Source organism: Setaria viridis, chromosome 1 (genome assembly GCF_005286985.2).
Source record: "Setaria viridis chromosome 1, Setaria_viridis_v4.0, whole genome shotgun sequence".
NCBI lineage: Eukaryota > Viridiplantae > Streptophyta > Magnoliopsida > Poales > Poaceae > Setaria > Setaria viridis.
In genome coordinates this window covers 39396839-39409621 of record NC_048263.2, presented here as the reverse complement: position 1 = coordinate 39409621, position 12783 = coordinate 39396839, and the positions used below count along the sequence as shown (strand labels likewise).

Below are 12783 nucleotides of genomic sequence, written 5' to 3'. Positions count from 1 at the left end.
TGCCGCGCACAACCTCCACGCCGGTGAGCACCGCGAAGGTCTCCACGTCAAGGTAGTCATTGCCGCTCTTCCCCCGGCACCAGCCTTCCTGTGCCAGGTCGACCATCCGGCCGACGCAAAAACTTGCCCGCGCCCAGAGGCAGGAGGAACGACATCACCGGGACCCACCGTGGCGGCAGCGGTGGTGCGAACTCGTCCCACACCTCCTGCAGCACCGGTGAGCTCGTCGGCGATGCCGCGCCAAGGTCACAGGTAGCGAGCTGCCTGCCTTCGGACGTGAAGCCGAACCAGAGCGCGAGCTCGGGGGCGTACTCGATGCGGCCGTAGAACGGCAGCGCCCAGTCGCCGGCCTCGCTCCACACGCCGCTTGTCGTGTCGAAGGAGAAGGTGCCACCCCCCCTTCGTGGATATCCATATCTGCGAGTCGCTGACCACAGTGTAGGCGCTGATGACATAGGGGTCCTTCCCGTTCCTCTCGTAGCATCGCCGGCGGTATTCTTCGTAATCCCCAACCTTCCGGTACTCGTTGTCATCGTAGGCGTAGGGAGGCGGCGGGAGACAGCGCCAGAACTATTTCTCGTCGGAGATATCGGTGACAATTTCGTCGCTCGGGCCGCGGTGGATGAGAGCCTCGAAGGAATGATCTTCTTCCTCGGTTCCAGGGTTCCTCTCGAGGATGTAGAGGTCCTCACCGACGGTCAGGGAGACCGAAGCGTGCTTGGGCGCGTGCGGCGCGGGCATCACGCGGAGGCCGTGGGAGGCGCCGTCGTAGAGGAAAGTGTTTACGTCGGGATCCATGGAGATGATGCCGTTGCTGCTGCTGCCAATGGAGGCGAAGTCCATCTCGCCGGGGTTTTCCGGGTGGAGGGCTTTTCCGGCTGCATATGCAAGGGAGTTCCTTATGGTTATGAAGCCATTTTGCGATGTGACGGTAAGACTCTCTAGTTCGCAATATATGATATCTGAGTATCTTTTTCCATAATTTTATCTCCATACATGATAAGCTAGACAAACTATATAGAATAAATGACCATGCTTGAAGAATGATGGCTGTACAGATGAAAAACAAATTTGATAAATATTGGGGAAATTTTGCCATCATGAATCCATTGTTATTTATGGCGGTTGCTTTGGACCCAAGGTTCAAGCTGAAATTTATAGAGTTTTCCTCTAAAATTCTACATGACAAAGTGAAGGAAAAGAAATTTTGTAACACAATTGAAGTAGGTCTCAGTCGCTTATATAATTTTTATGTTTGAGGCTGCTGCTAATACTTCATCATATGGTGCTAGCATCAGCTTTCAATCGATATTGAAGAGCATGTCGATGACATTTCTCACAGCTTAGTGTCATAGTTTGCTCTTTACCTCAAAGAGATCGAAACCAAGGAAATCAATTCAGAGTTATCAAGATATCTGAAAGATAATTGTGAGAAGAACACAGAACAGTTTGACATCTTGAATTGGTGGAAAGTTAACTCCAGTAAATATCCTGTATTGTCAAAAGTAGCCAAAGATGTTTTGGCAGTACAAGTGTCTACGGTAGCTTCAGAGTCTGCTTTTAGCACCAGTGGTTGAGTGGTTTCTCCCTTTCGAAGCTCTTTGTCACCCAAGATGGTTGAGGCACTGATATGTGCATATAGCTGGCTACGTTCATCGTCCAGAAATGTGGATCTAAAAGAAATCATAAGAGATTTAAAAAATTGTGAAGCACTTGAAGAAAGTATCAATCATATTCATTTATTATCAAGATTTCTGATTATAACTTGTTAGCTTATATTAATCATCTCACTGTTAGCTTACATTAATCATCTAACTGTAGAGCTTGCATAGTTGAATTGTGGAGATTAAAGTTCCTTCCTGTCATTTGAAGCAAGAGGTATGTCACCAATCCTTTGGATGTGAGTCTGACATGTTAGGAACAGGCTCCTAGTTACATGCTTTGTTACATGAACCATCTTGGTCTATTTGAAATTCTTGTATTTAATCCTTACATAAGTATCCAATTGTCTCTTCTATGTTGCTTGTGTAACTGATAAAATGTTGATTTTACATATGGCTTATATAATACCATTGCCTGGTTCCACTATAAATGTCTCTTTACCAATGCTTGCTCAACACTGTTGTTCTATTGTGTTTATTTGAACTGCTTCATTTTGCTTTATTTTGATGAGTGATTGTCTTCTCTATTTTCATTGTCTTATAGGCTGATTGAAGATGCATTCTTGTTCCCATCACTCACCAAGCAAGTGAATATGTTAAAATGGAAGTCTCTCAAGCAACACTGGAAGTCTGTCATTTAGCATGATGATGGATAATTAGTGACATAAACTGTGTTTACTGTAATTTTATTTTGTAGCACATAATGTTACTACTAGATGCCCGCTACAGATTTGGACTAAGGCCTTAATGACGAATGGCCTGGGTATTATATTAGTGGCATTAGCTTAAGTAAACGTTGTTTATTCTCTAAAAAAAGAGGAAATATTAACTGGAGCAGCTCTGCATTTAACTGATGAAGCTATCAGTGAAGCAATCTTCGGTCAAAGGGTAAGGCAACAGCAGCTTGCGAACTGATTCCAAACCAATTAAACCGTTGAACCAGCCAGTTCAACCCGCTTAACCATCACATGCTTATGTATTACAGATCAGATTAACCCAAGCAAACTGTCCACTGTCGGGCTGGTCTCAAAAACCAGCGGAAACCGGTGTAACCCGCGAGTGAACAGGCCTAGTAGAAGGACATGGCGGTGAGATGTGGCCGACGGAAGAAGGAAAGGCGGGCCCGCCAGCCGTGTCGTGTCGTCCCTGACCCGTACGGCCCATAAGAAAAATTAGGCCCAATTGGAACGAGATAGATGGGGCCGTGTTTTCTGTTCTTCTTCTTTTTTTTTTTAACGCGCGGCCTGCACCAGATCACGAACTCCCTGATTGCTCTCTCCAACACGAGTTTCCGTGCGCTTAAATCACAGGAGAATCCTTTTGAGCTGGCAAGTGGCAATTGCTGGTTTGCTGCACTGACCACCGAGCATGGCTTTTGCATAAAAGCTCGTCAGTCACTGATGGCTCATGGTTGGGCAAGTCAGGTCAGGTTGCAGCATACCGGGGGAAATCCGACAGGTGATGGTCACGGCGTCGATTGATTGAACGGTTTACCTAGTATCCGCCCATTTGAGGGCACCACGAGCACGAGCTTCTCTGCCGGGACCATTTCCTTGCTGCGTGCCGCCCAAATGCGGGGCACCAACAGCGTACAACATTCAGGCCAGATGACAGATGCCTCGCTAGAAGGCAAGTGGATTTGTAGACGGCCAGTCAGTCATAATCTGAGGCTGGCATGGCGTCTGTTTGAAGGTTTGCGTCCGCAGTAAAAATTCTATCAGGAGTGTTCTCGAGATGATGCCTCCCCGGAGTAACCTGATCCATTTACCGTCCCCTGGCCTGATGCAGCAGCCTAGAGTAGCTCTACGTTACCTTGCTCGCATCAGCAGCAACCAGGGTTCAATTCTCAGGTTCCTTTCTCGCACTATCCCATTCTACTATCAGGCAGGACAAACGCCGGAGCAAGCACAAAGTTGCCATTGATGGCGTCCAAAATGGCACACCCTGACATGCCCTTCTCAATGTGTAATTAGTTTGCAAGAATAATCTCTCTGTAGCAGGGGTCAAATCCAAGAAAACGAATAGACCTTTTTGTAGGGAATAACAATAAAAGGAAAGGACAACCCGATAATTTTGTTTACACCGCAATAGGAATATCTCTATATAGATTTCTAAATCAAACATTTTGAGGGAAGTCTCTCATCCAGCAAGGCGTGTACGGAAACGAGCGCTCTACCCATACACGGTCATTGCCAAGGCTGTAAACATCCTCTTCTGGATATATGTAGCCAATGTCTTGGATCTTCGAGCTGTTCAAATGATAGGCTAGCACTCTCACGGATGAGTCATTTAGAAAGATGACCTCCTTGTAGGGATGAAACCCAAGGAAGGTTATATGATGTTTATATCCCGTTCCATTGCCATTGTCTGGGAGAAGATTATCATTATCGGAGTCCCATTCAAACTGCTCTGTCGCTGGATTTCCAAATCCACGAGCTTTGTCAATTCGAAAGTTGATACCCTGCAACACCCAAGGACCGTGACTTTGGGACTTACAGCAGATTTTGTCTTGTAGCTTAGGCAAGTCGACAACCAGCTGCTTTGACACCCACTTGATTTGACCATCAGAGTCATCAAGGATCCAAACCTTAATTTGATTCTCATCTACTAATACACTGTACACCCCCTTCTCAGATTTTCCTATGGAAAGCCTTCTTGCATAAGCTTCATCGCTGCAACCGTCCGGTTCGAAAGTTACGGGTAGTTGAATTAGCTGGTACTTTTCACTTGACAGTGATAACCTACAAAGAACAAATTCATTGGAAAAGTTAGTAGTAATTCATAATGTAACTGAATAATCATTATAATGGCTAAGATACTAAAGTAAGTACATATTAATAAGTGTGGCTACCTCATAATAAAATCAGTTTGGCATTGCACGTAGAGTGCTCCTCGCCAGTAGACAGCATAGCGATGCTCAACATACGGATCGATCCGCATGTGGGCGATAGTCCCCGCGGCCACCCCTTCTCGAACAAAGGACCTCCTCTCCCATCGCCCCGTCCTAGAAGAGAAGACATGGAGGACGCAAGGTGACGGCGGCCATTCTAGCTCCTCCAATGCGGGGTCCAGTTTTTTAAAGGTGAACGGTGATCCCTCCAGCGACGGGGTTTGATGGCGAGGGCTAAGCTCAAACTTACGTCGAACACGGAGGATAGAGAACACCTCATAGTATGGCGAATCGGTCGGATCGTAGACGAGGTACTCATCGGCGTAGAAGTAGTCAGGCCCCACGCACGGAAGCGGCGGCCGCGGGGGCAGGTGCGCCCACTGCTGCGTGGCTGGGTTCACCACGCAGTTCTGGAGCAAGAGAAGGCCGTTGCAGTGGTCCCTGACCTCAAAGGAGTCGTAAATCTTGTCACCGTCGCCGGAGAAGGTGTAGTCGAGGTCGGCGGAGACCATGGGCCCCACGGAGGGACGGGCGAGGAATGACGACATCCAGGTGCTGCTGTGTTGGAGGAAGATTCCAGCGACGGTGCGCGGGAGGAGGTCCGCGACGGCGCTCAGCAGCCCGCGATTGTCGACGGTGGCGCGCCACGACCGGCAGACGCAGCGGGAGGTGGCTAGCCAGCGCGGCGCGAGGCGGCGGAGGACGTCAGCAAGCACGTCCTCTGGAAGGAGCTCCGACAAGCCCATCTTCTTGCTCTGATTAATCTTTTGTCGATCACGAATTGCAGCAGAACCAGCTGGCGATCGGATCGATCCAAGTGGTTCGATTGTTCGTTCTTTTCCCTCGGCGGGTGGGCGCGCTTATTATAGGCGGCTTGTGGTGGGTTTGAATAGCGATCACGTTCCGGATTGCCGTTACCGATTCGAGTTGCTTACGGATTCGCGACTCCGACCGTTCGTACGTCGCCTCGCTTCGTCCCGCCTCTCCCACGTCGCGCTCGGATACCGTGTATCCCGATGGAATACCGCATTTTCCGGAAAAATCGGAATCGGGAAAAAAAATCCAACTGCATCAGCACGAGGTCCAATTTTCTCTGTAGAGATGCATCCACTAGAACAACGATATAAATCTGAACATAACTAAAATTGGCCCACAGCATACATATGAATTTGTCCTACACTTGAGAACTCATGAGATAAACCACATCCAAGCAATTGAGTGTCCTCGAGGGAGTAAGGACACGCGAACGAATTGGGGGATCGAACAGGAATTCACGATCATTCTCTCACATCAGTCGGGACATCGTGTAGCCAATGCTCTAACTGTAACGCCTAGACCTGTGCTTGATCATCCTGAGCGCCCCCCTGCCACCGCGCACAACCTCCATCCAACTGATCCAAGCTATGAACTTTCATGTTGGATATGCTCACGAACGAAATCCTCCTGATAGGGCTCTCAAATCTGCAAGCTTTAATCACAGAATTCTTTGTTTTTTTCAGATGGCTAACTGCTGCGCTCACGATGGCAAGAAATTCAGGGTAACTTTTGCAGAAAAACTCCGTCAGTTATCGTCGAGTCATGTTTGGGCAGTCACTCAATCAGGTTTGCACTTTGCAGTAGCACAAGAAATCAGACCGGTGATTATCAACGCAAGAAATCTGGCAGATGATAATTAGACATGTATGCTTATTGATTTTTCCTGCAATCTTATTGATTTGACCATACAATGATACAGGAGTGGATTATTCTCGCCTACAACACGCGTTACAGAGCGGGGGATCAGGAATTCAGGATCATTCGTTCAGCGCAGTCGAGCCATCGAGCAGCCGACGCTGTAACGCCTGGACTTGTGCCTGATCATCCTGAGCGCCCCTCTGCTGCCGTGCACAACCTCCTCGCCGGTGAGCACCGCGATGGTCTCCACGCCGGTGCCAGGTCGACCATCCGGCCGACGCAAAACTTGCCCGCGCCCAGAGGCAGGAGGAACGACATCACCGGGACCCACCGTGGCGGCAGCGGCGGTGCGAGCTCGTCCCACACCTCCTGCAGCACCGGTGAGCTCGTCGGCGATGCCACGCCAAGGTCACAGGTAGCGAGCTGCCTGCCTTCGGACGTGAAGCCGAACCCGAGCGCGAGCTCGGGGGCGTACTCGACGCGGCCGTAGAACGGCAGCGCCCAGTCGCCGGCCTCGCTCCACACGCCGCTTGTCGTGTCGAAGGAGAAGGTGCCACCCCCCTTCGTGGATATCCATATCTGCGAGTCGCCGACCACCGTGCAGGCGCTGATGACATAGGGTCCTTCCCGTTCCTCTTGTAGCATTTGTAATATAAAATTTATTCTAAAAAACCTCGTTCACCTCGCTCTAAAAAACTATTCATTTTTCTCGTTCTAAAAGATAAATAAGTATTCCATTTGTAATGTAAAACTCATTCAAAAAACTCTCAATTCCCCTAAAAGCAACAAGTACTCCATTTGTATACATAAAACTAGGTCATTAAAAAATCTAAAATACTATGACCAGAGGAAGGAGAATGAAGTTGCTAACCGATCTAGTGAAGAAACTGATCGAGCGAAGAAAAACAAAGCCCGGTCAAATGGTGAGCTTGCTCGGGGAGGAAGATAAGGAAGCAGCTCATTTATATATAGAGCAAATGATTGACATTAGTACTGGCTGTTAACTTCAACCGGTACCTAAATGGTTTCCTTTAGAGAAGTTGAAGCTACGAGCCGGTACTAAATGACATTCTCACAATTTAATACCGGTTGAAGCCACCAGCCGGTACTAAATGGCTTTCTCGCGAATCTAGCTGTCGGTCACGCTGTCCACGTGCCGCCATTTAGTACCGGTTGAGGCTCCAAACTCGTACTACAGGAGCTCCGGTGCCACTGTACATGACGACTATCACGGTGCATTAGTACCGGACGAAAAGACGTCCGGTACTAATGTGTTGGACAAATGATCAGTTGTTCGGTGCGTGTCTGCCGCCACCTCCTGTGCCCCCAATGTCCTTGCTTCCGCCTCCACATCTAAATCTACTTGCTCCTCACCAAAGACTAGCTGCAGAAGGATCTGCATCCGCAGCTCGCACCAGCCTGCTAAAGCTTGACCATGCCCGCGGCCGGCCAACGTGCTTCATCCGGAGCTCGGCCCGATGCCGCTCAGGCTCGCTACGAGAGAGCACCCGGCCGTTGGCTGGTCACCGAACCTACGTGCTCCCTGGTCCCTCCGCTGCATCTCACCCACACGCGCGTACCTCAGCCCCGCTGGCCGCCGCACCATGCCGTGACTCGTGAGTATGGCCGTCGGGCGCAATGGAGAGGATAATGGCTACAGAGTACGGAGCAACAGACGAGCTTGCCTTCTTTCTTATTCGGGCTTGTATAGATTGAAGTGAGGATGGCTTGTATAGATTGAAGTGAGGATGATGGGCCACAAAGTAAAGAACATGAGCAGGCCCATAGGATATCTTTACTTAGTAGCTCTATCATCGTTCTTTCTTTCCTATTTTATTTTCCAGTTGTTTTTCTCTACTTTCCTTAAGTATTTTTTTGCTAATATTAGAGTTGGCTAATTATTAATTGATAATTTATAATCATTTGCTAGCCGGACATCTAAAACCTAATGGACTTATTTACGTATGTGGATGGATGATGTATCCACCTCTCATATATGGCTTGTAGAGTTTGTGTGTGAACATTATATCTCATATAATTTAAATGTACGCATGCGCCTAGGCAAACATTTTTATAGTTGTGATCATGGTGTTGTCGTGTAGTATTCTGTAACACCTGGGGTTAAAAAGAACCTAAGAAGGTTACTAAGATCATAAGGAAGAATTTGGCTTAAGAAAGGTTTAATGGAGTTGAGATCAAATTTTAGTTAAGTTTGACCAAAAATTCAAATAAGTGATCCAAATTTGGAAAAAATTAACCAAAATTTGGAATCATGAGTTGAAGGTATTTAGAACTCAATGGAATCAAATTTGAGATCCAATTCAAGTCAGAAGCACTTCAAATTCCAGGTCAAAGTTGTTGAACTGAGTCAACTCTATCAAATTCTGAAAATTAAAGTCGGAAAACAGAGTCAAGTGACCAACTTTGAGTTTGATTTCTGAAGAAATTTACATACAAACTTTGGATCTTTTTGGATAGTAAATGATCTTGGATGTCCAGTGAACATTTTGGACAAGTTTTTGATCAGAGAAAACAAATAATTCAAATTTTAGTTGGAGCTCAAAATTTGAAAGTTGTGCTGTTCTTTCAACGAAACTGAATGGCTCATTTTAGTTGGAGCTCAAAATTTGAAAGTTGTGTTGTTCTTTCACCGGCCTAACGAAACTGAATGGCATGAGCCATTGAACACTAAAATCAGTGTTTTTGACCGATCTTCGGAGCTTCGATTTGAGAGATGGGTTGATCCTTCGACAAAAGTGCAAATCAATAGATTGGAGTTCAATGATCTATCTACAATTGTTGTTAAAGTGCAAATCAATATGGCACATCGGCGTCCGCATCCATCTGTCGATCAGGAACCTCCCAACCCGGCAAGCTGTGGCCTGGACCTGACCAGGGTTAGCTTGTAAGAGTGGAGGTGCAGGCAGAGGAAGGAGAGGAGGGAGGGGGTCAAGGATGACGAGCCGGCAAGGACGTCGCCACCGCTCCACCTATCTTTGCAGTGTTGGGCTGCATTGCATGATTTGAGCTCTACTTTTCGTTGGCTGGCAAGTGGGTCCCATCTCCCACCCTACCACTTGAAAGGGGATTCAAATCCAGAAGTAAAGAAAACGAATGAAAAGTCAAGCTTTACTGGGGATCGCAGGAGTATACTGTATATATCTCATTTCAAGTGACGTCAATGTTTCGAACATCAACCATTGGCTACCACCAGTTACACAAAAAGAACTTAAATCTGTAGCATTGAACAGTTTTGAGTGCACCGGTATTTTGAAGTCGCAATATGATGATGATGCTCGACGTGTTCACACTCCTACTCCGTACCTAACTTCCCCCAACCACAACTCACCTAGCACAAAAGTTTAAAGATCATACGCCCAACATTGATGAACGGACACCTAAACATGCATGTAGTCAATTCGTATCTACCAGTGACCTGCTGTTAAAACTCACGTCGAGGCAGAAACTATACATAGCGACCAACAACCAGAGTCCCATCATTTTGTGCATGCGCTACAAACAAGGTTTCGTGAGTTTGTTCTTGGGTTCTTGTTTGAATCGCTTAACTAAGTAATATTTCTCATCTACGTAAGCTTTGCAGGACCTACAAATCAAGGAAGCTGCTTTGCTCGTCATATCATGGTAATTTACTATCATCGATCAATGCGCCTGTCTATTGAATGAAAAATGTTAATTTACTACCTTCCTTTTCCTTTGATCTTTGCTGTAATAGTATTTTCCTTTCTTTTGTTCTGAAAGGAAACATTAGTATGTACTGCATGTAGTTGATCTTAGAAATGACGACAAAGGAAATGTAAATCAAACAAACAGTGTTTATTGTTAGAGAAAGATCCATTATGGGCTCTATTGTCGCTGACACCGAATCATTAGTGAGCTATTATATTTCTATTGCTTTTGTTCATGTAAGCCGTAGTGCTAACGAGGTGACTCGTGACCTTGCTAGTGTTCATGACATTGTAACTGAAACATTGCTAGTGTTCGTGACATCACTTCTTTTGTAGATCTTATGCCCATACTACTTTAAGGAGACCTTCACACCGACACCAATGCGGGAGACCAACTGTCTACAAGGAAACTCAAACCTTTATTCACTACTCAATTTGATACAAGACTCGCTTGCACACTCTTTGTGTGGCTATCCTATCATAACACCACTACACCACATGGCTACCTTGCAATCTCCTAGACCTCTTATGCTATGGTATGGGTAGGAGTGAGGGGAACACCTCTATTTATAGGTGCTCATGATCCTTGTGGGGTTGCCATGTGGCAACTTGCACACTTTTCTTTACAAATATCTAACTCTATAACTTTCTCTCATCCTTATCCTACCATATAAATATCTTGTTCTAGAGTATTCATAAGTTACCATGAAGCATGGCAACTCTAAGCTCTTGACATCTCCAAAGTCTTGTAGAACCTTCATACTTTGCTATGATCTTATTCTTATGTATGTCAAAGTCTCTTGTGATTTCTAAAATCTTCTAGAATGTTCCAAGTATTCATTGTATATTTCAACAGTTTTCTTTTACCATTGTGTAGTGGGTGCTTTGGAAAGTGAGAAACAAGATGAGAATGGAGAAAAAATTCCCAAGATCTCCACCTGATGTAATATTTGCTATATCAGGTAGAAGAATACATGAAGAAGGCGAGGACAACTGAGCAGTTGGAGGACTTCCTATGATTTTGTTATCTGTAGTTTTGAGGCCGTGTCCCTCAGTAGCTATTTTTTCTGTTCGTCATGGTAAACTGGTGTACCCCAGTCAGAACGCTGTAACCCCCAAACTATTTGCTTTCTATAAAAGCAGGATGGTTTCTTTGTCAAAAAAAAAAAGATGTTGAAATTCTGTTTCCTTTCACTTCCCCAATTCCATATGTGACAGAATGGAGCGTTGATGGAATAATCAATCACATGAAATTGGAAAGGACACAACTAGAGGTATGCCACTGAACCAAATCTTTTTGTTCATCCACATGGCTGTGCAGCTTTAGTAATATTGAAGTGTCAGGACTGAAACAAGAAATCAAGAGTACCTTGTGCTTGCCCCTTTTCTCTTTATGCACCCCCCGAAATGCCAAATGCCAGTGTTCTTGCACATTTGTATAGCTGCCAAGGTCTCTGTCTAGATTTCTTCTAGGGAACTTGTTTAATTTAAGTGGTTTCTTGAATAGCTTGTGTTGTTGGAATGTTCGCTCATTTAAGTTTAGTTCTATTAAAGAAAACATGCAACCGATTCATTTTTCCCTGGAGAAAATAAAATTTATAAGTAGTATATATATTCCAGTGAACCACTAATTTCCATATTTAGTTGCCATGTACCTGCCATTAACTCTTTTGTTATTTTTCGTTAAGATTATTGAAACTGGTTGTGCAAATAATGTTAGTCCTGGTTTGGTACCAGTTGTCCGTTTCCCAAGAAAAACTGGGAAATATCTGGTGATTGCCAGTTCAGACTTTTTGACAAATAAAAAGGTCCCTGGCAGTTTAATCACTGTTCCTGTATGGATGAGCGAATTTCAGGGGATCAATAATATATGCCTAGTTTTTATACTCGTGATATCTACAAGGGCTTCTGGGATTCCTTGGAATCTTTTTGAAGTTACTGTTGCACTTTTCATACCATTGGATCTATATCTGACTCAAAAGTTGTTTAGGGTGACGATCTTATTGAAGCAAAAAAAATTGGAGCTCAAAATTCAGGGTGATATGCATTTAGGAAGCAAGATTATATAAATGCATCAGAATTCTACACCCAGGTATATTGTACTAAAATTATATTAACATCAACAGTGTGAAAATTGTTTAAAATGTTTAGTGATTAGTACCAGCATCTCCTTGTGTGCAGCTTGTCGTGTTGGCTGCAAAGTTTAGTTGCCTAGAGCTGTCTGTCTGTAAGAAGTGAATAATAAACCATTGACTTCGTATAATTCTTGGATAGAGAACCAAGCAATAGCTCGATTGGCAGAATCTCCATTTGAGAATCTCTTTCTCTCTTTTTGGGAGCTAGTTTAATGGCTGCTCGACCAAGCCAGCCCCTTTTAAGGAGAACGATTTTTCGGTGAACGAACCAGCCACCCAAGCTCAAGCCTAGTGCTCGCGGGTCGTTCCCTGAAGGCTAAAGGGTTCAGTACTCCCATCTCTTAAGACAAAGCTATGGGTGTTTTCTCCCCTTGGTCAAGTTTATACCGCTAGGAAGTAATGGCGTCCATTCATTAACTTTGTTTTGATGGTATTGAGATAGTGGCTATCTGCAAGGTTCCTAAATTATGACATATACTAGTTCAAGCTTATAAATCGTAAGTCTATATAGGCACTTATTAGTGTAAAACGAGTTATCCATTTACTTGTCTATTCTGATGGTGTTGAGATATTGGTATTTATCTGACGTTAACTAAATTATATGGTAGATACCAATTTGCATTAATATATTGAGCTAGATTGGTAATTTTCTTATCCATCTAATATGGAGTGTAAAACTAATTAAGTACCTGACTAAACTGAGTCGATTTGCAATTCTGTTTTGGATTTCATAATAT

General features: G+C 45.0%; 2 protein-coding genes across 2 annotated transcripts; both read right to left on the bottom strand.

The window, feature by feature from the left end:
• Positions 1-3742: 3742 nt before the first annotated feature.
• On the bottom strand, positions 3743-5824 carry LOC117856784 (uncharacterized). Its single transcript, XM_072291234.1, has 2 exons — positions 4513-5824; positions 3743-4402 (listed from the first exon to the last, which is right to left on the bottom strand). Exons 1-2 carry the CDS (start codon positions 5295-5297, stop codon positions 3778-3780), a joined length of 1410 nt encoding a protein of 469 aa, XP_072147335.1. The 5' UTR covers positions 5298-5824; the 3' UTR covers positions 3743-3777.
• Positions 5825-6232: 408 nt separating this feature from the next.
• Positions 6233-6870, bottom strand: LOC140221699 (uncharacterized). The gene has a single exon (XM_072291446.1). The coding sequence runs from the start codon at positions 6868-6870 to the stop codon at positions 6409-6411; it is 462 nt and encodes a 153-aa protein (XP_072147547.1). The 3' UTR covers positions 6233-6408.
• Between the last annotated feature and the right edge of the window lie 5913 nt (positions 6871-12783).